General features: G+C 48.1%; 1 protein-coding gene across 1 annotated transcript in view; it reads left to right on the top strand.

Moving 5' to 3' along the window:
- Nucleotides 1-23,651, top strand: part of TOX2 (TOX high mobility group box family member 2) — a 153,892-nt gene extending 130,241 nt beyond the window's left edge. The window contains exons 5-9 of the mRNA XM_062505180.1: nucleotides 3,995-4,222; nucleotides 13,867-13,947; nucleotides 14,963-15,370; nucleotides 16,620-16,750; nucleotides 23,615-23,651. Coding sequence (XP_062361164.1) covers nucleotides 3,995-4,222; nucleotides 13,867-13,947; nucleotides 14,963-15,370; nucleotides 16,620-16,750; nucleotides 23,615-23,651 — 885 coding nt within the window. The remainder of the gene's footprint in view (nucleotides 1-3,994; nucleotides 4,223-13,866; nucleotides 13,948-14,962; nucleotides 15,371-16,619; nucleotides 16,751-23,614) is intronic.
- Nucleotides 23,652-24,034: the final 383 nt, after the last annotated feature.

The raw sequence follows: 24,034 nt of genomic DNA, 5'->3' as shown, positions 1-24,034 counted from the left end.
TGCAAATGCATGGAGCTAAATTAGATTTCTGGTGGTGGGTAGAGGAGACTGAAACAGGGAAGGAAAATAATTCATGGTGGGATTTAACTGAGCTCATTGGACATGGCTTGCTAAGGAAAACAAACAGGAATTAAAAGAGTCTTCTGCTTTTTAATTCACCAAGGTAGTGTTTTAAGTAGTCAGCAGTGTCCTAAATGGTCTCTACAGCCAACACAACTGCTGCTGAGATTGGCACCAACAAAGCCAAGGAATTCCTGGGAGTTTGGAAACATCTTGGTTGTTGTCCGTCTCTCTCCAAACGCACCAGCAAAGCCAAGCAACATGTGCCATGTTCCAGGAATCTGTGGCTGTTTTTTACTGAGGGCAAACTGCAGCAATCGCAGTGCCTGTGTGCCTGAAGGTGAATTGCTGGGCTCCCTGGGCCCTTTGGTTAAAGCCTTCCATGGAAAACCTTCTTCTGGAATGTGCTGACCCAAGGCACTGGTATTGTAACCTTGTTCCACCCAAACAGACTGTTGTAACAGGGTTTGAATGTACAACCAGAGCAGCAAACAGTGCACGGGCTGGAAAACTAGGAAAATGCTAGGACTGAGCAAAGAATTTTCCCTTTTCATGGAAATCTAGGAAAATGGATTCCCATCAATGCTGTAGTTTTTCATCCATTGTCAGATTTCACTTCAGACTGGGGCATTTCAAAGCAGAGTGCTCATTTGGGTGGAAACACAGCTTCAGTGGATAAAACTGTGAAAAGAAGGGATACACAAGGTTAAAAACAAGTGGAATTTTTCAAACTCTGGGGTTCCATGTTCAGGGGACACTGTGGGAGGGGCTGTGCTGTTGGATCCCACAGTCTGCCACCTCCCCAAAGCCTATGTCACAAAGCTCCAGACAATGAACTGAGAGCTGAAATCTTTCATGTCAGGAGAAAATGAATTTCAGTTCAGTGGCGCATCAGGTTCTGTCTCTCTGCCTCTACCAGCATCACCCAGCTTTCCTGTCAGCCCCCCAGGAGTCCCTGAGGAGGACACAGCTTTGGGGTTGGATCTTGATTTGGATCTTGGTTTTCTTGAGCCAGTGGTGCCCATGGGGTAGGAGCATTTTGGAGATGTCCAGATGGTGACAGCTTGCAGAGATAAGAATTTTTCCTAATGCTTAAGGCAATCCCTGTCATTCTTCTGCCCTGTAAACCCCCCTGTAAATGGGTGAGAGTGATGTGTTTGATGGAGGAGGAGATGCTGAGTGTGAGGAAAGCAGCAGACCCACATTGTGGCCTGCAGGTTTCTGTTTGTTTTCTCTATCTGCACAGCTGCTGCCTTCACCCATCACTCACTTTTTCACGTGACCATTAAGGGCTTTTCTGCAACAAGTCATCAAAACAACATCTAACAAGCAGAAATTAATCTTGTGATCAAGAAGGTCACAGGTTTAAGAAATGAGTCTGATGCCAACAGGTCCTTCAGGTCCTCTGAGCCAGGGACCTTATGAATTTCAGGTGTATTTACCTGCTTCATAGCTTGGGGGGTGGGTGCGCATGAATGGGAGGGACAGGTGGGTACAGCCCAAATTCCAGCTGGATTAGTGCTCACTCCCATAGTTATTAAAATCAAGGTGTCCATGAGGTTTCAGCTCTTCCTGGTTTCAACATCTAAGAAGGCACCAAGTTTCTGGGGTCACATCATTGTCCCAGTCCACATCTGCCACCAAACAGACCTTGTGCTGCCTCTCCAGGCAGCCCCATTGCCAGTGGCTACCATGGGCAGGTGGCCATGCTCTTCATCCCCTTGCCCAAGGCTCCCTGGTCCCTTTGACCACAGGGATGACCTTTGGGGGTGCAGATGCTCTGGGGCCACAAGGCACTGGTCACTGAGGGTTGACTTTAGCCATGAACATGGTTTGGGTTGCTCTGAGGTCCAAGCCCAGGCTGTTGTCTCATCCCACATGCATCACACATGGAAAACCCCATTAATACCAAATCCTGGCCTGCTCTGCTCCCTGCTGCTGTTTTCCTTAAATCCCGTGTGCTCTTTGGTTCTACCTGAGCTGTAAATCCAGCTGGGGTTGTGCTGCTGCAGTTCCAGCTCCTTGGCTTGCTCAGTGGCTTTGTGGGAGCAGGTTCCCCATGGCACTTCACTGAATCAAATGGGATCACAGTTAGTTAAAATACCATCTCACTTCCTAATGGGATGAAGCCCTGTCATGCATTTTTTTTCCTCCTAATAAGCTGGCCTTTCACCTCCAGGCCTCCCATTCAAGCCCAATTGGGCAATTTTAAATTAAATGCAATTCTTGTGGTCTCTCTGCTCATTCACTAATGGTCACTGTCTGTTTGACAAATGTCACTGCGCTGATACTGAAATTAATGACCAGTCAAGAGCTGCAGAGTGGAGAACAGGAACGCTGCTGCCCTTTTCCCCCCTGTGCCTGGCCTGTGCCAGCTAAAGGGAAGTCTCTTAAATCCTGACAAAGCCAAGCACATGCTCAAATTAACAAATCCATCAGGAGAAGAGGCTGTTTGTCCCCAGCTCAGATGGAGGCAGTTTCCACAAGATCTTGGTATTTAGAGCTGTGTCTTTCCAAGTAGTTCAACAACCTGTGCAGCTGATGGTAGTGCCTTGAGCTCAGGGCTGCAGGTGGAGGGGCTGGTGTCCTGTTTGCCCTCAGGGTTGCAGAGATCCAGCCAGTGCTTTCATTCTCTGCCATCTGGTGTATTTAGGTTTTTCTTTATATAAAATAAGAGCAATGGTGCTTCCCTGTAGTGTGAGCTTCTGCTGGCCACAGTTAATGCATTGAAAGCTTTGATGGGATCCAGGCGTTTTCCAGAGGTCTTTTCCTTTACACATCCTCCCATGGAGGCTTCTGCAGTCCCCTGTATTCATAGAATCATAGAATATCATGAGTTGGACCCACAGGATCAGGCAGCCCAGCTCCTGGCCCTGCACAGACACCCCAAGAACCCCACCCTGAGCATCCCTGGCACTGCTGTCCAAACTCCTGGAGCTCTGGCAGCCTCGGGGCCGTGCCCGTTCCCTGGGGAGCCTGGGCAGTGCCCAGCACCCTCTGGTTAAGGGAAGAAGCTTAACACACTGCACAGGGCATCCCAAGGGAGACTGACACAGGATCTTCCTTCCATGCTGCCTTCAGTGAAAGCATCCCTGTTTCCAGCCTTGCTGTTTCACTTCCCAGCCTCGTGGCATCATCTCATGCTGAACACCCACAAAGGCCAGCTCCTGTTCCCTGTGTCCTGCTCCCCTGAGTTCCAACATCCTCTGGGCACTGACTGTGGACACAGCCAGTCCTGGTCATCCAGCTGCACCCAGATCAGTTGGAAGAGTGAACAGCACAGGCAAAGCATTTTATTTGTGTGATTAAAATAGTTCAATTCCTGGATATTTTTCTAAATAGGGTCACATGTATGTTAGCAGGATGGAGCAAATTTTGGATGGCCCTGGTGTGATGTTTAATGTGATGCTGGTGTTGTTTTGTCAGTGCTCACAGCCCTCCTGGAATGGGGAGGTGAGGGAAGTCAGGAACAGCTTGCAAAGGGGGCTTACTGGGATGGAAATCAGGAACCATGTGGAAGCCAAGTTTGGAAAATTCATGGACTGCTAAATTGATCTAGCTGGGAAGCAAGGCCTTCGGAGAGGTTCCAGAAGAGGATCTAGGAGTGAGTGAGCTGGGAAGGAGGGTGGGGAAGGAGAGTGACTGAGGACTGGAAAGCCCCAGGCGTGGAGCAAGGAGGAAGGGATGAACCCAAGCTATGAGCTGGAATGAGGCAAGGCACCAAAGCAGGCTCAGGCACCCAGCAGCAGTTTGTGCAATGATCCAAAAGGCTCCTGGAGGACAAAGAGACCCCCAGGGCTGCTGCCCCCCTCTCCATGCTGGGACATCTCCACTTCCCATTCCCTCTCTCATCTCCTTGGCTCAGTAGCTGTAGCAGGGGCTTGTATCAGACCACTCCCAGCTGACTGCTAAGGTTCATCTCTTGGTTTTGCAGGCTACTGGAGAGAAAAGACCCTCAACAGATCTGGGCAAAAAGCCCAAAAGCCAAAAGAAGAAGAAAAAGAAGGACCCCAATGAGCCCCAGAAGCCCGTGTCAGCCTATGCCCTGTTTTTCAGAGACACACAAGCAGCCATCAAAGGGCAAAACCCCAACGCCACCTTCGGGGACGTGTCAAAAATCGTGGCATCAATGTGGGACAGTTTGGGAGAAGAACAAAAGCAAGTGAGTTACTGAGTTATTTATTTTTGTCTTTCAGCTGTTGAAATGTGTATTTCCATGGTGTAGGGCAGCCCCCAGGCATGGCCAGGGGCTTCCACAGGCTGAAGTGCAGGAACAGAGGCTGTTTTTAGGAGCAGTGCTGAAGTGCCCACTGTACGAAATTGCTTTTGTTGTGTGGGGAAGAGCAAATTTTTATGACAACTAATTATTCTTGATAAGCTCATACTCTGCACAGTCATCAGTGGCCTTTCCCTGCCGTGGAGTTTTACAGCTTGAGATGGGAGATGGGTTTGTATTTGCTTATTTACTTACAAGGAGTGACAGCCAGCCAGTGAAAACACTATTAACTCCCTGTACTGCTGGCTTCAAATCCAACGTTCAGGCTTAAAAAGCTTCAGAAGGAGATGTCTGAAGTGGCCTCACAGAGGAAACCTTGCTGCCCCAAAGCTGTCAGCCACTTTCCGTCTGCTTCACACGGAGAATTCCAGGTCCTGCTTTCCCTCTTTGGTTGCTGCTGAGTCAGTAACAAAAGCCTGTAATTGCTTGTTGCCTATTGAGAGAACCCCAGGGAACACTTGCTGGAGCAAGAATGGTTTTTTTATCAGGCAGAGTGAGATCTGACACGGTGTGTGATGTGTCCTGGACCCAAACAGGCTTTAGCTGGGAGCACTTCTCCTGGAGCCTGGCCACAGCTCCAGCTGGGTGTCCATGGCCAGCACTGGAAGCAGCTTCATATGGGGAGAGAGCAGCAGGGAGGGAAAAAGCCATTTAACTGAAGTTAGGCTAGGAAATAACCTTGATTTCCACCCCACACTGAGTCAGGAGTAAGAGCAGAGGATCTTCAGGGATGAAAGCCCCTTTTGCTGGTCCCTTTTCTCCTCTTTGAGTGGATCACTGTAGGATCATGCGGGCAGAAATTCCTCATCTGAAGAGGGGAAGAAGGTCAGGAGGGTGACCCAAACCTTGGGAAGATGCAGGACAGGGGCTGGATTTGTGCTGTTGGTTCAGAGTGTGGGAGGTTCAGGAATGTGGAAAAGCTTTATGTCACCTATTTCTCCTGCATGCATCCCCCCAGCCTCTCAGTCTGCCCCTCTTTTTCTCCACCTGGTAGCAAATATTGCCACAGTTTGGGCGCTGAGCGTGGCTCAGAGTGGAAGCGCTGCTGCTGCGACCCTGACTCAGCACAGTGCAAATGCTCAGCTCTCAATTAACAGCAGGGATTAAACCAGCCCGTTTATCTTCCCTGCTAACTCTCCCTCCTCCTTCTCTTTCATGAGCTCGCAGCAGCCTCGCCATCTCTTTACACACGCTTTCTAAGTGGCTCCATTTCTCCCTCTGTAATTGATTTAATTAAGTCATTTGTTCCTTGTCTGAATGCTTAAATATTAACTTCCTGGCTTTGTCTCTAGCTGGATACTTCTCTCCCACAACAGTTACCACCCTGCCCAGAGCTCTGGCTGGAGGGACACAATTTCTCTTTGGCTCTGGGACCGTGTGGCTGGTTTGTGTGATGTGGCACGTTCACCCTGGAAGTGTCTGGCTGGAAGAGAGTTTATTTAGCCCCTGTTTGCTTTCCTCTGCCAACATCCTTGGTGAAGCCTTTTTTTAGATTCATGAGGCGATGCAATGGAAAGGGAAAAAGGAAAAGAAACATTTTAAATTCTTTTAATATGTAAAAACAAATGCCTGGGCTATCCCGTAGGTGTTTCCTGCCCACGACTCAGGATATGGTGCACACCTTCCCTGTGAAGGCAAGCAGGCATTCCAAGTGCTCCCCTGGCATATCTGGAGAGGGGAAGGTGCCCAAGCAGCACAGCCAGGCATCACTGGCCAAAATCCTGCTGCAGCGTGGGAGTCCAGGCAGCCACATGGCTGCACCAGGCTATGGATCAGCCCACCAGCAGGCAGCACTGTGCTCTGGAAGGGGTGGAAAAACTGGAGAAGGGAAGGGTTTCATCAGGGACACTGCTTTTAGCTTTGTGCACAACAGTGGCTTCGTGTCCTCACTGAAGAAACCAGTGGAGAGGACAACCTGGAGAAAAGCCAGCACAAAGGTGACACAGCAGGCAAGCAAGAGCCCAATCTGGGTATTTTGGCTCAATTACGACCAAAGTTTTAGTTAGAGAATAGTTGCCCTCTTCCTGGCTTGAGGAAGGGTGGGTTTGAGGCTGTAGGATCTGCTCTGGAGCTGATCCCACCCCTGGATCCCCAGAGGTGCAGACCCCAGCCCCACCATGTTACTGAGCAGTTCTTTACATCACTGGAGTTTCTGCTTCAGAGAAGGTTTACACACCTTATCCCTTATCCCTTTCCGTGCCTTCCAGTGGCCCCAGGGTGGGCTGGACCTGGGGGTCTTTTGGTTCCCACCCTGTGAAAGCAGCAGGCAGGGAGCAGCCAGGGAGGGGCTTCCAGGGAAGCTGGTCCATGAACCCCCAGGGCATTTCATGATTCCCCCCACATGTGAGCAGCCCCTGACACATTCCTGCTGTGCCTGCCCCATGTCCATCCATCCCTCCCAGCTCCATCCTGCACGCAGGGGGTGCACACAGGTGTGCTGGCCCCCCTGTGCCAGGGCCAAAGGGCTGAGGGAAGCCCAGTGCTGATGGCTTGTAGCCATGCCAGCCAGTGCCTCGGGCTGGGAAGGGTGGTCCTGTGCCCCTTCCAGAGCCCCAGCCCCTCTCCACAGACACCTCCTGGAGCATTTTTGCTGGCAGCAGTGACATGACAGCCCTTTGCCAGGTAGCCCTGGCCAGCACACAGAGGGTTAATCCTCTGCCATTTGTGCTGCTAATGATTATATGCACTGTAATATCAAAGCTGGAGCTATTTATTTGCCATTGAGCAGGTGCTGCTGCTCCCACAAAGCAAATTTGCTTTCTCCTCCTGATGAAACAAGGAAAATAAAGGTTGCTCACGTCCCATTTCAGATATGTTTTTTTTCCCTGTGCACCAGCTGAAAGACAAACACAGAGAGGGAACCAGAATGCATATTATGCAAGAAACCATATAATCTAGCAGCATCTTTGATTTGGCTGCTGCTGTCACAGACATGCATTTCACAGAGAGGCTTTTTTTCTCCCCCCTTTCTTTTGTTCTTACTGGTTTATCATTTGTGGCTTTGTCATTTTGTTCCTTCTTCCTCTTCTCTTCTCAGGCTCTTCACAATGAATCTTCATTTTCCCTCTGACACACTTGTATCTAAATTTCCTTATTTCCTGCCTTTTTTTATTTATATCTGTTGCCTGGTGATTTGATCATGCTGTGGAATACAGGATTAGCAATCTCCGTGTCCTTGGGTACTGCTCAAGGACACCTGTTCAGCAAAGCACCATTTTCTTCCCCATTTTAACCCCTTCCAGTGTGGCTGTAGAATAGGAATAAATAACAATACCTTGAATATCCCCAGCGCTGTTAGCAGGACGTTGTAATCTTCATTCTTCAACAGCTGGCGTGGCCCTTCCTAAGGAGTTTACAAGGGAATGTGAAGCATGTGACTTGGGGAAAAAAAAAATTAATACATCCTCTTTGAACTTTGCAAATAGTTTAGCAGCTGTTCCTGTAGAGATAGCTTCGACTTTGCTTCAGAGTGAAATGCTAATTCAGCTTTCATTAGCATCCAATGGGGTACCTGTCAGAGGAATCCTCCTGCAGCTCCAGGTCCCAGCTCCAGAATCCCATGCCTCAGTGGGAGTTTTTTCCATTAGCAGATCTCAAGCAGCGTTCCCCAGCAAGGTTTAAAAGGGCTGCCTGATTTGACAGAAATTAGAAGAATTTGAGCGCTAGTTTGGAGCAAGCTCTGCTAATTCCCGAGGAGGATTTTCCCCTGGCACAGACAGCCCGGTCCCAGTCTGTGCCACCCACAGCCCCTGCTGTTTCCACAGGGCCACCATGGGCCAGATCTGCTCAAGAGCAGGTGACACCAGCCCTGGTGACTGTCCTCCCTCGGGGGGACTGATTTCCTGGGGGTGATAAGCCTGAAGACTCTCCAGGGAAGTCGCTGGTGGGATTCACTCTCCTCTACCAATTTCTGTTCTTCCCTCTCTGAGCACCTCCCTGTTCCCAGCAGTATTTTGGTGAAGGGGAGGTTGGACTGGAGCCAAGCAATGAAGAAGACCACAGAGATCAATGCTAAGGTGGCAGTTGCAGAAGTCTCTGGAACCAGCTTCTTTTTGTCAGCAAATCCAGCCACAACGGCTAGGCTGGTGTTTCCACTATAAATCCTGGGAACTGAGAGCAGAGGAACCAAGGAGCTCCTGAGCAGTCTGCTGGGCAAACCTTTGGCTAACACAGGACTTCCCATCTGAAATGAGGAAAGCCTGGGGACACAAAGGTCCCCAGAGATGCTTCACCAGGACCAGTTCAGTAATGCTGAGTGACTTCTTGGCCAAATACAAATGGAATTTTCCCACACAAATGCACAGCCTGGAGAACAACACAGCTCCAGGGATAAAGCCACACTCCAGGGGTAAATTACCCAGCAGAATTGCCTACTCAGCAGAAAGCAATAGATCCCCCATTTAATCAGATCCAGCTGCTTATTGAACCTGATCCATCAGCTGCTGACAGGACACTGCAGGTGTCTGTGGTGGGACAGAGGCATCGTGGGCCAGCTGTAAAGCTGTTTTATGGAAGAGCCAGCTGAGGGGAGAGATCCCACGGGAGCAGCCATGCTACAAACTGCCCAATTCCAGCTTTGTAGCAGGCTGCCAGCACTGGAGCCAGAACAGGATGCACTTCCCTCCTGCAGCCCCAGAACCCTGGCAGTGAGGGGCTGGAAGGTCCAAGCAGTTGCCCTGGCCTGGAAGGAGCTTTCAGCATCTTCTGGGCATTGAGGAAAGCCATGCACCAGAGAGGGATCAAAGCACCAATCCCAAACAAGGCTTCAAGGAGGGTCTGGTGGAGGGCAGGGTAATGATGGGGAGAACATGAAGGCTCAAATCTGCTACTGACAGCAGCTCCATGAGGGTTACTTTTCTTCTCAGAGAGCAAGATCATAGGCTTGGGAGGGAAATGGTGTGTGGTTATCACTGGAGGTTAGGGTTTGGATTTGTCACCCTCCTGTTCCCTTTGGAATCTTCAGTGGATTGTCCTGGGAATACTCTTGGGCCCTCACATGGAGGGAGGGATGACTTCCACCCCATGAAGTCAAGGCAGTGGAGAGCAGGAATCTCTCAGGATTCTTTAACCAATGGCAATTCCTGCTCCATTGCAAGGTCTTCCATTCTTTCTCCAAAGGAATTGATTCACAGCACTGTCTCCACGCGGATAAAGCAGGAACTCTCCTGAAACCACACAAATAGTTCCCACAGCCAGGGTCTTCCCTGTCAGGGATGTTGACCTCAAGACTTACAATCCAGACCACGAGGGACAGAATAAGTCTTACCCAGGAAGGGAATACAGAGCGGGATGCAAGGAGGAAAGGAGGAGCTGGGAAGGAATAAGGATAATGCGTCCATGTTTCCTGTTTGCCTTTCCAGTGGCTGTGTAAGGATGTGTGGAGAGAAGGGTGAATGTAGCAGGGAGGATGTGCTTCGAGTCATCATGTGCATGAGCTATAAGTTATGGTGATCTCAAGACATGTCTTGCAGGAAAGTGTATAATAGTTACAAGAAAAACCCTGCAGATTTACAAGCAGAATAAAAACCAAATTTACACATTTGGGAGAAGAAAAAAAACCAGTCATGGAATCATAGAAAGGAGGGCAAGGAGAGACTTAAGAGGTCAACCAGACCATACTGATGCCTGAAGTCAGGATCATCTCTACTTAAGCCATTCCTGATGGATGTGTTCCTAATCTGCTCTTAAACCCTCAGTGGTGGAGATTACACATCTCCCCAGGCAATGTCTTCCTGTGCTTAATTATCCTTACTGCTCCCAAGGCTTCCCAGTGCTTACCAAACATTTCCCTTGGTGCAATTTAAGCCTGTTTTGCCTCTTTTCCTACGTGCAAAGGATCACTCTGAGCCTCCTTTGCTACATTGTGGTGGCTTCTCTTGGTCTTCCCTCCCTGCTCTCCTCCTGGTGACCTTCCCTGAACTTCCCATCTCTCCTCTCCTGATGTTCTACCTCTTTTTTGAAGCAAAACGCCCCAAACTCCACCTGGGATTGCCGCGGAGACCTTCCCACTTGGGATCAGTGCACACCTTGATTTTTTGGGGGAGAGTTGGAGTTCTTCCCCTGGTTCCCCAGGCTCGGGAAGCAGCGTTCCTGCAGGAGCAGGAGGGCTGGGATGCAGAGGTTACGGATAACAGCTCCAGCTGTCACTCAGTGCCTGTGTGACACGGAGCCGCTCGTGGGCGTCAGCGGGGTTTGCAATAATTGTCTTCTCTAATTAACTTGTTATCAAACAAGAACATTTCATTACGGTACAATTACTGGCTGCTTTGCTGAGACACAGAGGTGTCAGGATTACGATCCTAACATATGCTTCTTACAGCTCTGATTTTTTTTGTTTTCATAATCACTAACCATTTTTACTTCCTTCCCCCCCCCCCCAACCCACCCACTCACTTAATGACTAATGAATCCTCCTGCTAATGAATAAGGAAAATAAATCAGTGGGCATGGCAGGTTAGGAAGAAAAACATGCAAAATGTTTTGAGGATCCTTAAATCTGATAAATTACTTCAAAATTAAAATCCCTGGGAGGAAATGGGATTTAATTAGAAAGTAACATGGTTTTGTCAATGTTTAAATTAAAATTTTAAAGGTTATAAACGCTGCACTAGAGCTGCCTTTACACAGAGGATTTGTGAGGAGCTTTGTTCAGATCCCACATCAGTGTGGTGATTCCCTGGGGACAGGCAGCTCAGTGTCCTTGATGAACAAGCCCTGTGTGGGTGCAGGGCAGGACTGCAAAATTCCCAGCAGGACACCCTTAGGGATGGTTCTTTACAATGAGGGTGCTGGGAAAAGGTGCCCAGAGCAGCTGTGGCTGCTGCCCTGGATCCCTGGGAGTGTCCCAGGCCAGGTTGGACACTGGGGTTTGGAGCAGCCTGGGACAGTGGGAGGTGTCCCTGCCCATGGCAGGGGTGGATCAGAATAGTCCCTTCAACCCAAACCATTCTGGAATTCTGGTTAAAACCCAGACAATCCACCGTGAATCTTCCAGAACTTCCAGTTCACCAGAGACCCATCAGAGAGCACAATCCCCAAGCTCACCCCATCACCCTGATCAGGCTGGAGCCAGGGCTGGCCCAGGGAGCACAGAGGCTCCTGGCTGGAGCAATCTCCACTCCTTTCACCAGAATGAGCCATTGGCTGCCCCTTCCCAGTCCTGCTGCACCAGACCCCTCCCAGCAGCACATCCCAATACGAGGGACATCCACATGCTCTAGAACAGACAAGAACTGAAGAAGAGTGGCATAAAGAAAAGGGTTTAGCAGGAAAAGCAGGTGCTGGGGGATGAAGATAGGCACAGACTTTATTGGTTATTTATTTATTTGCATTTAGGTTTAGGAAGTCTTTTACCTGTCCTCTCACTGTCCAGAAATTGCAGGCTTTTCTCCAGGCAAATCTTGCTAATAATTAAATTTTTCTCTGCATAGCTCTGAATACTGTGTTTTCCCATCATCCCGGGAAAAAAAAATATAAAACCACTGTTGTGTTTTGCTGTTATAAAGGGGAAATAATTAAATATGTTCTCCCACGATCAGCATCCAGCTGTGGCCACTCTTAAACACTGGCCTGAGATACAGAAATTTCTATTTCATTGCTGCGAGGGCATCAGGTACCACATCAAGAGCATCCAAGAGCTCTGCAGCTGAACACAAAAAATTCTGTGATGTTGTGATGGGCACAAGCCTGTTCTAGTGGAAGGTGTCTCTGCTCATGGCAGGGGGATGGAACTGGGTGAGCTTTAAGGTCCCTTCCAACCCAAACCACTCTGATTCTATAATAAAAGATGTGGAGATTGTAGAGAAAGGTAATAGCTTTTATTAAGGGAACTGATACAGTTTGAAGAAATAGTTACTTTTCACAGGCAAACTCTTCTTCAGGCTGACATTTTGAAAAGTAATTTTGTTCTGAATGGAGCAAATATAATATTTCTTGAATACCATAAAGCCAAAGACAAACGTAGGGAAATACTCCATTTCAGAAAATTGCCGTCTGAGACCTCCAGTGTGTCGAGTCAAAACGTTTCATTACAGGACTCACTGTGATTTAGCAATGAAAATAAGGCTTTCAATCCATTTTTAATAGAATTTATCTGTACTGATTTTAAACTCACTTTCAGTTCAACTGCTGGAAGGTTACTCTCCCTTCAGAGGTCAGTGTTGGGAGGGATTCTGCTATGCCCATGGAAATTTGCAGGGAGAATGAGCTAAATCATAGAATTGTGGAATTGTTTTGGTTGGAAAAGACCTTCAGGAGCATCCTGTCCAACTGTCAGCCCAGCACTGCCATGGCCACCACGTCCCCAGGTGCCACATCCGTAGGTCCTTTAAACTCCTCCACGAATGGTGCCTCCACCACTTCCCTGGGCAACCTGTTCCAGGGTTGGGCAACCCTTTCCATGAAGCAATTTTTCCCAATATCCAGCCTAAATCATCCTCAGCAAAGAATCTGCTCACGAGGGTTCAGCATTTCAATTGCTGAAAGCTGTTGTTGGTTTTAAAGCTCAATTAAATATATGCAAATCTGTTCAAAATGAATTCAACTTTCAATGCATCACTTGAGGAAGGCTTTGGGTTTCCAGTGGAGAAGATGGTTGGTGGGTGTTTTTCCTGGGAATTTCTGCCTTTATCATGGAATTTTTATTGCATTTTAAAATACTCCTCTCCTTTACTCAGTTTAATGTCTGTAACCCTGCAGGGACTCACTGCTGGGGACATGCTGGATCACACCACTATTTATTGAAGGTCTTCTCCTCCATGTGGAGGACCAGGATCCAGGCAGGGTGGGGACCAGCACTGACATGATCAAGAGGCATCTCTCATTATGGGGAAAGATGGAAAAATAGACCGTCATTCACTCTTCCATATTTTTTTTCTTTTTTCTTTTTTTTTTCTTTTTGTTAGGGAAGCAAACTCTCCTGGTACTTGCTGCTTCCCTGCAAGCTCCAGCTCACCAAGTCATAAGATAAGGCAAAAATCTCAGCTTTTATAAGATCAGAAAGTTCCCAGTTGTCCAGACTCTGGTAAAGAGCTGGAGTTTTGAGCTGTAAAGGATTAATATTGGGAAATCCAAGAAAACAAATAGACATTTTAGGAATTCTGACTGTCTCGCATGTTTTTAAGCTGGTCATCATCACAGAATCATAGAATGGATTGAGTTGGGAGGGACTTCAAAGATTTGAGGATTTGGGCTTTTGGCTTGCTCTTCCGAGAGCCTGGATCACTCTTTACTCTGCTTCCTGTTGGGAAGGAATTTCACTATGTTCACCTTATAGAATCAGACTGTCTCTTATAAATACCTGTCTAAACACACAGACCACTCTGACCAGAGACGCCTCCAAAAATCCCAGCACGGTCCAATCCAGAGGCTTCATTTTCATGGTTTGCCATGAATTCCTCTGCAGGCAGAATGGAGTTTTTCATGCACACAGCCCCACTGCAGGGTGTTCCCACTGAGCAGGTGGGGTGCAGCCATGCCCAGCAGCCCCCTGTTCCCTGTATTAATGATTATCTATTCCTTGGTCCTTTCAGGCATACAAGAGGAAAACAGAAGCTGCCAAGAAGGAGTATCTGAAAGCCCTGGCTGCCTACCGGGCCAGCCTCGTCTCCAAGGTACAGCCATGCTCACAGACAAGTTAAAACTCACAGGAGCCTCCAGGGAGGAGCAGGTTTATCAGAAATGCTGTGTAATTGTGGTATCAGAACTGATACCAGCATTAGAAGCTTCCCAAGGGGCTGGAAGAGGGGGTCTGCAGCACAGTAAGGACAGGAGCTGGGCTGTCATCCACCTGCAGCCCCCTGCAGTGACACCCCACCTTGGATGGGTTCAGCAGCAGGGCAGGTTTCAGCAGTGTCCCTGTGTGGGGTGAAGGGGTCTCTGCTGCCTGTCCCCACTGTTCTTTTTAGTTTTCCACATATGGACGCTGCACCCAGCCTGTGGCCACCCAGTTGCTTCAGGGTTGGGAGTTCATGTGCTGGCAGGTGGGAGAGGAGCAGGATCCATGGGGAGCTCATCTGCACAGATGGATATCTCAGAGTGGATATTTCAGGGTGGATATCACAGGGTGGATATTTCAGGGTGGATATCTCAGGATGGGTATCTCAGGGTGGATATCTCAGGGTGGATATCTCAGGGTGGATATCTCAGGATGGGTATCTCAGGATGGGTATCTAAGGGTGGATATCTCAGGGTGGATATCATGGAATGGATATCTCAGGATGGATATCTCAGGGTGGATATCACTGGGTGGATATCTCAGGGTGGATATCTCAGGATGGGTATCTCAGGGTGGGTATCTAAGGGTGGATATCTCAGGGTGGATATCATGGAATGGATATCTCAGGATGGATATCTCAGGGTGGATATCTCAGGATGGGTATCTTAGGGTGGGTATCTAAGGGTGGATATCTCAGGGTGGATATCATGGAATGGATATCTCAGGATGGATATCTCGGGATGGATATCTCAGGGTGGATATCACTGGGTGGATATCTCAGGGTGGGTATCTCAGGGTGGGTATCTAAGGGTGGATATCTCAGGATGGATATCTCAGGGTGGATATCTCAGGATGGATATCGATGTTTCCTCTTTTCCTTCCTCACCACCTTCCCCTCTGTTTCCTCACAGAGCTCTGCCGACCAGGGGGAGACAAAAAGCACCCAGAGCACCCCCCCTTCCAAGATGATCCCCCCCAAGCAGCCCATGTACCCGATGCCTCCGCAGGCTTCCTCGCCCTACCCCGGCCTGGGCTCCTTCCTGTCCCCCTCGGACCTGCAGAGCTACCGTGGCCACCCCCACGCCGGGCTGTCCCGGACCCTGCCCGCCAAGCCCCTGCTCCCCAGTATCAGTGCCTCCCCCCCGCCCTCCTTCCAGATCAGCCCCCCTCTCCACCAGCAGCTGTCCTTGCACCACCCGCAGAGCTCTCTGCTCAGCCAGCCCCTCAGCATGCAGCAGGTCCCCCAGCAGCCCCTCCTGTCCCCCCCCATGGCACTACAGGTACAGCCCCCCATGAACGCCTCGCCTCCCGGACAGCAGGTGGGTGCCCAGGGGCTCCTGGCTTTGGGGGTCTTGGTGTTGTCCCCAAGGGAGTCTTCCCACAGAAGGGAATGGAGAGCCAGGAGGGGTTGGGGGAGCTGGAAAGGGGCTCAGCCTGGAGAAAAGGAGGCTCAGGAGGGACCTGGTGGCTCTGCACAACTCCTGACAGGAGGGGACAGCCAGGGGGGGATCGGGGCTGTGCTCCAGGGAACAGGGACAGGAGGAGAGGGAACGGCCTCAGGCTGGCCCAGGGGAGGTTTAGATTGAAAACTAAGGAAAATGTCTTTGTTGAAAGGGTTAGCAGGCAGTGGAACAGCTGCCCAGAGAAGTGGTGGAGTCACCATTCCTGGTAGCAGTCAAAGAATGAGTAAATGTGGCCCTTGTGCACAGGGTTTAGTGGTGAGCTTGGCAGTGCCGGGTTAATGGCTGCTCTCAATGTTCTTGGAGGTCTTTTAGGTCCAAGCTAAATGATCCTGACTTCTCCAGCACAGGGATTGGGCTTTAGCTCTGCACAGTGAAAGTGGCTTCTGTAATTTGGTGATAGAATTGTAGAGGATCCTCACAGTCACTCACTGGGGTAGGAGCTGTTGCTGAGGGCAGCATTTTGTGAAACGTCATTCCACATAGTTTGTGAATAAAATACAAAAATTACAAAAAATAACCCCCATTGCCGTAATCTGTATAAATTGGAAAAAAATCATGTTCTTTGCCAGGTAACTATCATGATTTTGCTTTATATACATTGCCTAATGGATATTAGGCACCCCAAAATAATGGGGAAAACAGATCAGCTTTCAGGTAAAGCAGCCCTTCAGTGTCCTTGCCGAATTGCCAGTGGTGGCAGCTTGTGGGGACAGTGTTGCTGATGTGGCTGTCCCTTGTTCCTGAACACTGGGGTGGGGAACTCAGGACTGCACAGGAGTTGAGGTGCACTGGACACTGGCTTTTGGTGGCCAGACTGCAAAAAACCCAAAGGCTTTTGTGGCTGTGTGTCCTCCACAGCCATTGCCATCCACGAGGAGGGAGGTCCTGACAAAAAGAGCCGGGAAAAAAAGGATGTCACTTGTGTTGCTGCATTGACACCATGGTCTGGCCTTGGATCCCCCTCTGTCCCTGGGGCTCCTCTCATGCTCTGAACTGACAGGTTTTGGGGACAAGGCCTGTAAATGTGATTATGCACTTTTATTAAATCTGCAGTTCTCCTGCTTTGTGTGCTCCTGTAAACCTCCTTTTCCTCTGCACCCCACAGGACTTCTCCCATATTTCGTCTGAGTTTCAGAACAGTGTTGGACCCCGTTCACCTGGTGCATCAAACCCTGCAGGAAGCACTGAGTGGGACAACGAGTACCCCAGCAGAGAGTGTGGGGTCAACCACTGCAGGCCAGTACACAAAATAGTTCCTTGCTAGTGCACATCTGGGCTGTGACAGTGACCAACAGCTCAATGTCTGCCCTAAAATATATGGCCAGTTGTGCTCAGGGAACCTCAAGGCTCCCTCATCTCTGCAGACTCACTGAAGTGATGCTATGGAAGCAGGTAACATTAAAATCATGGATAAATTCTTCATTGGACATGAAGAGATTTCTTTATTTATTTCAATTGCATGGAAGCGTTAGACACATTTCTTTCTGGAGCAGTCTCACCATCAGAGTTCCTGGAGGTTGGAAAGCAGCCATGTCCATAAGGCCTGGCCTCAGTATGGCCTTCCAGTACTTAAAGAGTCATATTAAAATGTTGGGAACTAATTGCAAAGGCAGATAGTGATAGGACAAGGGGGAATGACTTTAAACTGAAAGAGAAGAAATGTAAATTATATGTGAGGAAGAAATCCTTCCCTGTGATGGTGGGCAGCCCCTGGCACAGGGTGCCCAGAGCAGCTGTGGCTGCCCCTGGATCCCTGGCAGTGTCCAAGGCCAGGCTGGACATTGGGGCTTGGAGCAGCCTGGGACAGTGGAAGGTGTCCCTGCCATGGCAGGGCTGGAATGAGATGGGCTTTAAGTTTCCTTCCAACACAGACGATTCTGTGATAAGCAATGTCCTGTTCCTAAAACAATTGCTCTTATCACTGAGGCCACAACCTCCCATAATTGTCTCTAGCAGCAGGACCCTTACCATTCCTGGGGTTAGTGTACAAATCCTCAATCTTCCCAAGAGCCACACAACGCTCCATCCCCCTGTACCATGCAGGAAAGCCCCACTGACATCAGATCTTCCCGATGCCCTACAAGCTCTGGCATGAATGTGCCAGCATTAAGGTCCTTTAAATGCTGTTTGAAATACCCAATAAATGGAAGCATCCAGGTAGTCAAAGCTGGGGAATGGGGAGTGTGTGGAAACCATTTCCAACCTCTGCCTAACCCACTGCTCTTGGCTCAGTTCTAATAGTTTGGAGACTCTGTTGTGCTCTGTAGAACATTCCCAGGGTTCTCTGTGGGAACAGGTTGGGAAGGAGGCTGGATATGATCAGAGTATTGATTTCCTTCAAGTGCTGGAACATGGTGCTTACAGCAGAAATAAAAACCAGGCTTTTGAGAGCATGGCTCCAGTCTGTGCCAGCAGAGCACTTACAGCTGCTGGGCTGGGCACAGGCTGTACGGATATTTGTTTCTTCCAGGGAAATAAATACCTGCCTGATCCATTAGAATATTGCTGCTGTCTGCCTGCCTGGGGGGGCTCAGGGACATGGATAGGTCTGACCTTTGCATGCTCCTTCCTGAAGTCTCTGCAGACAGCCTGAAAGAAGGAACATGATCAGAACATGGTTGTAAAAGTCGCTTCACATGTCGTGGGCAAAATGTTAATGGTGTTTGGAGGGTTGTGGCACATGGATCCCAATTTCCAGAGGTGCTGGGCAGATCCCAGGAATGAACTCTCCTAGAAATAAGCATCACTTCTTAAGGGATCAGCTGGGAAAACATCTGATTCCCTGTAAATCCCACTGCCTGGGTCCCATGCAGAAAGCCCAGGGCACTCCAGAAACAGGTGAAACATTCCCATAGCAGTGGGGACTGAATTCTCTGTTGCTAAAACAAGCTCTGTGACATCTGGCTGGAGTGCCACACTGTAAGCAGAGGGCCATGCAATTCATGATCAAAGTTCATGCATTTCATGCCTTTGTCATAGCAGAAATATCAAATTTCATGGTTTATCGCAGCTTCCTGGAAAAAAAAAAAGTCATTCTAAAACCAGACAGATTATGCAGAGACTTCCAGATAATTATTAGAGTAGATAATAGCAAGGAACTCAGATGGATAGAGATCAGTCCTACAGAAAGTGCTTAGTGCACTGAAAAATATCATAGTGTCTGCTGAGGAAGGAGCCATCTCCTGTGACTGAAGGCACAGGAGCTGCTGGCAGCCAGTGCCCAAAGCTGGATTGTTCTCATTTATTGTAAAGCCTGCTGTGCTAGCAGTGCCCTCACCTCCTGCTTCTGCTGCCCTGGGATTTGCAACCTCAGTGTCCCCTCTGCATCACCTGGAGCATTCCCAGATATCTGCAGGGCTGCAGCTCCCTGTGTCTTAAGGTTGCTCACAAGCCAAAAAAAAGAGATGATCTGGATCTCCTGATCCAGGGCAAAAAATTATGGGACAAGGAGAAAATGACTTCCCACTGCCAGAGCAGGGATGGATGGGGTATTGGGAAGGAATCCTTCCCTGTGAGGGTGGACAGGCCGTGGCACAGGGTGCCCAGAGCAGCTGTGGCTGCCCCTGGGTCCCTGGAAGTGCCCAAGGCCGGGCTGGATGGGGCTTGGAGCAACCTGGGACAGTGGAAGGTGCCTGTGGGAATGAGATGAGATGAGATGAGATGAGATGAGATGAGATGAGATGAGATGAGATGAGATGAGATGAGATGAGATGAGATGAGATGAGATTTAAGGCCCCTTCCCACCCAACCCCCTCTTTGATTCCATGATCTTCCTGACTTCATCTCCTTCCTCCAGTGCACTTTGTACTGATTTCCAAGTGACATTGAAAGTTGTCATTGCTCTTCCACAGCACCTTTTCATTAGCTGGGTGGGTATCATGGGCACAGCAGAGCTGGAGGGATGTCTCCATGGGTTTGGTTCATCAGTGTTGCCCTAGGTATAACTGGGAAGTCTCTGGATCATGTAATGTCTCATTTCAACCTCAGAAGTGCATTCAGCTTATTTGCAATTAAGGCAGCACTATGAGGAGCAAACTCTGGCTGGAAAGAGAAGGGATTATTCCTTGATGGGATGTGACTCAGCTGTAGAGTCCCAAATTCCTGGAAGAGAGGAGAGACCCCAGCCTCCCCAGCACACAGACAGCCCTGTTGGGTTATGAATTTTATTTTATGTCTAACCTTGATATTTCTTCAGCTTCCAGCATCTGTTGGCACTTGGTTAGCTTGGGTAAAACCTCCCAAGCCTTGTTTTCTTTTGTGTTTGTTATCCAGATAACTTTTGAAAAACAGACAAGGGTGTATTTCTCTCTGTCCTTCTCTATCTAATAAGAGAACTTTGGTAGGGATTTTTGTTTCACAGCCTATCCTTGCTAGTTAAAATGCCACCAAATGACACTTCTTCCACCATGCCCTGCAAATTCTGGGATCCTGCGAGCAGACACTCCTTAATTCATAATTCAGCCATGCTGGAGAGAGAGAGAGAGTTTTAAATGTTTCTTACCTCCTACTCTCCCTATTCTTAATGACTTTTTGCTTACTGACTTTCATCCAATTTTCCTGGCTCTTTCTGGGCTAAAGCCCAAGCTGTCCTAGATTGTGAGCAAAGACAAGGGGAGCATTTCTCAGCTCCTGCTTGGTGTTTGACTATCACTTCCCACAGGCAACTGCAGCACACAATTTCAGTGCTTTTTTACCACCACATCACAACCTCCTTTCCTGGTCCCTTGTCTCCCTCAGCTGACAGCCTGATTCTGGCACTTGCTATTTCCCAGGCACTTAATTCTTCTGTTTCACATTGACTTTCTCCAGGGGAGCTGCTTCACCTCCACCAGAGGTGCAGCTTGGTTTACAGTCCGTGCAAATCTTTCTTAATCCCTAGTTCAATTTAACTCCTCAAAGCACCTCCCTTGTTTTTTTTCTGCCTTGTTTTCTGATTACAACTCTCTCCACACCTTCTTCAGGGGTCGTGTCCTTTCTGTCATAAAACATTCTATGATTTACCTTTGTTTCCTCACACTTAGGTATTTTTGGGATAACACTGAACTGGATTCATCTATGTCCTTCCTCTCGTTTTCAAGGCATGGATTAGGTTCTTTTGGCTGTCATCCTTTAGCAACTTTCCCCCCCTCTTCCCACTCTCCTTTAGGCTTAAAGATGGGACACGGTGCATTACACCTTGTCCAGGCACAAAAAAAAACCATGTACAGCTACTAGATCCAGACATTTCTAACCTCCCTAATTCCTTCCAACAATGAAGGGATCCTCTCCAAAGGGGAGAGTTTTCCAAATCAGGAGCTAAATGAGCAAACACTATAAAAAGGCAAAGATAACCCATCACAATTGCACTTAGTTTGGATTCAATTATTTATGGTAATATTTTGTAATGAACTGAGAAATGTTCTGTAGCGTGTTGTGTAAAATTAATGAAGTTTTCAGACTGGAATACCTCGCTGCTGCTCAGTGGCATTAAATCTTTTCTGAGTGCAGGAAGGAAGACTCTGCATTTTAAATGCAGATTATAAAATGTGGAGATTAGCAGAGGGTGGGCTCTCAGCTCTATCAGAAGACAGCTCTATCAACAACAGCCCTGCTTTGCTGTCTGCCTCTTCCCTATTACTCCACTCACACAAACACACTCACACCAGAACCTCCCAAGACTTTTAACATTCTTCACCACTTTTTGAGGCCAAGGTGTCTTTATGGAGCTGGTGATGTTTCCAGGTGATAAACCCCATTAAAAGTCCTGGATCTCAGAGCAAAACCTCCACAGTTCATCAACCAGGGGAGAGGGACTTCAGCCACTTCTCTCCCTACCATGTCCTGAAAAACAAAGTGTCTGGGCTCCCTCTTTGGGCTCTCTTTATGTAGTGTCAGAATGAGCACGTGTGATCCAAAGTTAACCCTCTAAACCTCCATGGCTCAGCCTCAGGTGTGGTGAAGCAGGGAATGGTGGCCCCGGGGCTGATCCCAGGCAGAGCATTCCAACATCCTGCTGCTGGGATCTTCAGGGACAGCCAGAGCTGGCCCTGCCCTGCAGCCCCACCAGGAGCAGAGGTTAAGCCAGAGGAAGAAACTGAGGTTGTAGCCCTCATAGCTGAAATTCAGGAAGAAATAAAATTGCACCCAACTCTTACTCTTAGGGGAACCTTCTGACTCTCTACAGCTACAGCCTGAAATTTAGGGTTAGAGTTAGAGTTACCCCTTAGGATTTGGGTTAGATCAGGGCTACACCCTGGACAGAGGGGGTGGCCAAGTGGGGGTCGGGCTCTTCTCCCAGGGAACAAGGGACAGAATGAGATGAAACAGCCTCAAGTTGCACCAGGGGAGGTTTAGATTGGATATTTGGGAAAAATTTCTGCAGAGAAAGAGTGGTCAAGCATTGGAAGGGCTGCCCAGGGCAGTGGTGGAGACACCATCCCTGGGGGGCTTTAAAAGCCACGTGGATGTGACACCTGGGGACATGGTTTGGCAGTGCTGGGAGAATGGTTGGCCTTGACCTTAGAGGGCTTGTCCAACCTAAATGATCCTGCTGTGATTCCTCTGTGTGCAGCCCACCCTGTGTTTTTTGCCCCTGATGCCTTTTTCAGCCTAGAAATGGAAAAACACGCACTTTGGAGTTAATGTTAGAATAGGAGGTGATATGAAAGCTGGTCTTTATTGGTGGGCAGTAATGGAAAAATGTCCACAAAAGCCCACCTCACATGGGGGTGTAGACAGTTTTTAAGTTTGGTAAATTAGCATAATTAACAAAAAGCACCAGTTAGGAGCAGAAGTGGTGATGCTGTTCCAACTCCTGGGTCAGCCTGGGTCTTTCCCCTCTCACATGGGACTGGTACTTTGTTGATGAAAATGTGGCTAAAGAGCTGTTTTTCCACCTCAGCTTCCAGGGACAGGCAGGGGATTTGGAATATGTTTTATCTTTCTGCCTAGGAAAATGGAACAAAAATTTACTGGGAAAACTAGCCAGTGATAAAATAGGTTACAAATACATACATAAAGAATACAGAGAACATATTGATGCCTCTAAAAGGCTACGTGGAACAAAGGCTAGACAAAGTTAAAAGAATAAAGCAGGCATTTATTAAAGGCCTTCAACAGATTCCCCTTGGGCAGTGCAGGAGCTTCACAGAGGCTACACCCAAGATAGACAATGGTCACGAGTTTTTCAGAGAGATACAAGATTGGTCTAATTGCCTGTCAGTGGTTAATTGTCCAGTTACAGCTTCAGGTAATGAAATCAGATACCCCCAGTTTGCTCCCCCCTCCCCAATTCACTTTTGTTTATACTTTTTGGGGCATGAGGCTGAGGCTGTCCTTAGTTCTCAGGCTGGCAAAGGATTGTTTTGTCTGACCAACCTGTGAAGAGAGCTCACTAACACTCTCTGTGAAGTTATATACATTCTCTATGGAGTTATAGTCACTCTATAGAGTTATATACATGCTCTATGGACTTATATGCATTCTATGTGAAGTTATATGCAATCTCTGTGGAGTTGTATACATTCTCTATGGAGTTATATTCACTCTATAGAGTTATATACACTCCCTGTGGAGTTACATACATTCTCTATGGAGTTATATACACTCCCTATGGAGTTATATACACTCTATAGAGTTATATACATTCTCTATAGAGATATACACTCTATAGAGTTATATACACTCTCTATGGAGTTATATACATTCTCTGTAGAGTTATATACACTCTATAGAGTTATATACATTCTCTATGGAGTTATATACACTCTATAGAGTTATATACATTCTCTATAGAGTTATATACACTCTAGAGTTATATACATTCTCTATGGAGTTATATGTACTCTATAGAGTTATATACACTCTCTATGGAGTTATATACATTCCCTATGGAGTTATATACACTCTCTATGGAGAGTGTATAACTCTATGGAGTTCAAAGTTATACACTAACACAGTACAGGGTCTGGAAAACATAAAAGCTCAAAACCTAAGGCATCAATATAAAAGAAATAAAAAGGTGCAAACCAAAAGGCCCTAAAAGCCACGTGTGCCAGCTGTGCCAGCTGCTGCCCACCCCTTCCCTGCTGTCTCACGCCCTGCCTCTGCTTTCTCTTCCAGCATGCTGCCAAGGGACAAGGCACTCTACCTCACCTAAGGCTCAGCATCCCTTTGGAGGAGGCTCAGACGAAGGACACTTGAGAGGGTCAATCCCACAGCCCAGAGGCAGAGCGGCTCGGACGGGCGGGACAGCCGCCACCGCACCTCGGCGCTGGCTTCGTTTCCAGGCTCTAAGAGCAGTTTTCTTCTTTGTTTTTTTTCCTTTTATTTTTGAACTCTAAAAAAGAAAAAAAAAAAATTACACAAAAAAACAAAAAAAATGAAAAGTCTACTTTCCGTGGAAGCCCCGCCCCCCCCCAAAAAAATAAAATAACAAAACCCCACCCCGTAAATCGCAAAGAACAAAAAAATAAATAGAGAAAATTCAAATAAAAATGATAGAATAAGCGCAAAACCGACAAAAAAATAATGAAGTTAAAC

The sequence above is a fragment of the Cinclus cinclus genome, chromosome 18, assembly GCF_963662255.1.
Source record: "Cinclus cinclus chromosome 18, bCinCin1.1, whole genome shotgun sequence".
NCBI lineage: Eukaryota > Metazoa > Chordata > Aves > Passeriformes > Cinclidae > Cinclus > Cinclus cinclus.
Note: the sequence above shows the minus strand (reverse complement) of the source record. Positions and strands in the feature narration are given on the sequence as shown.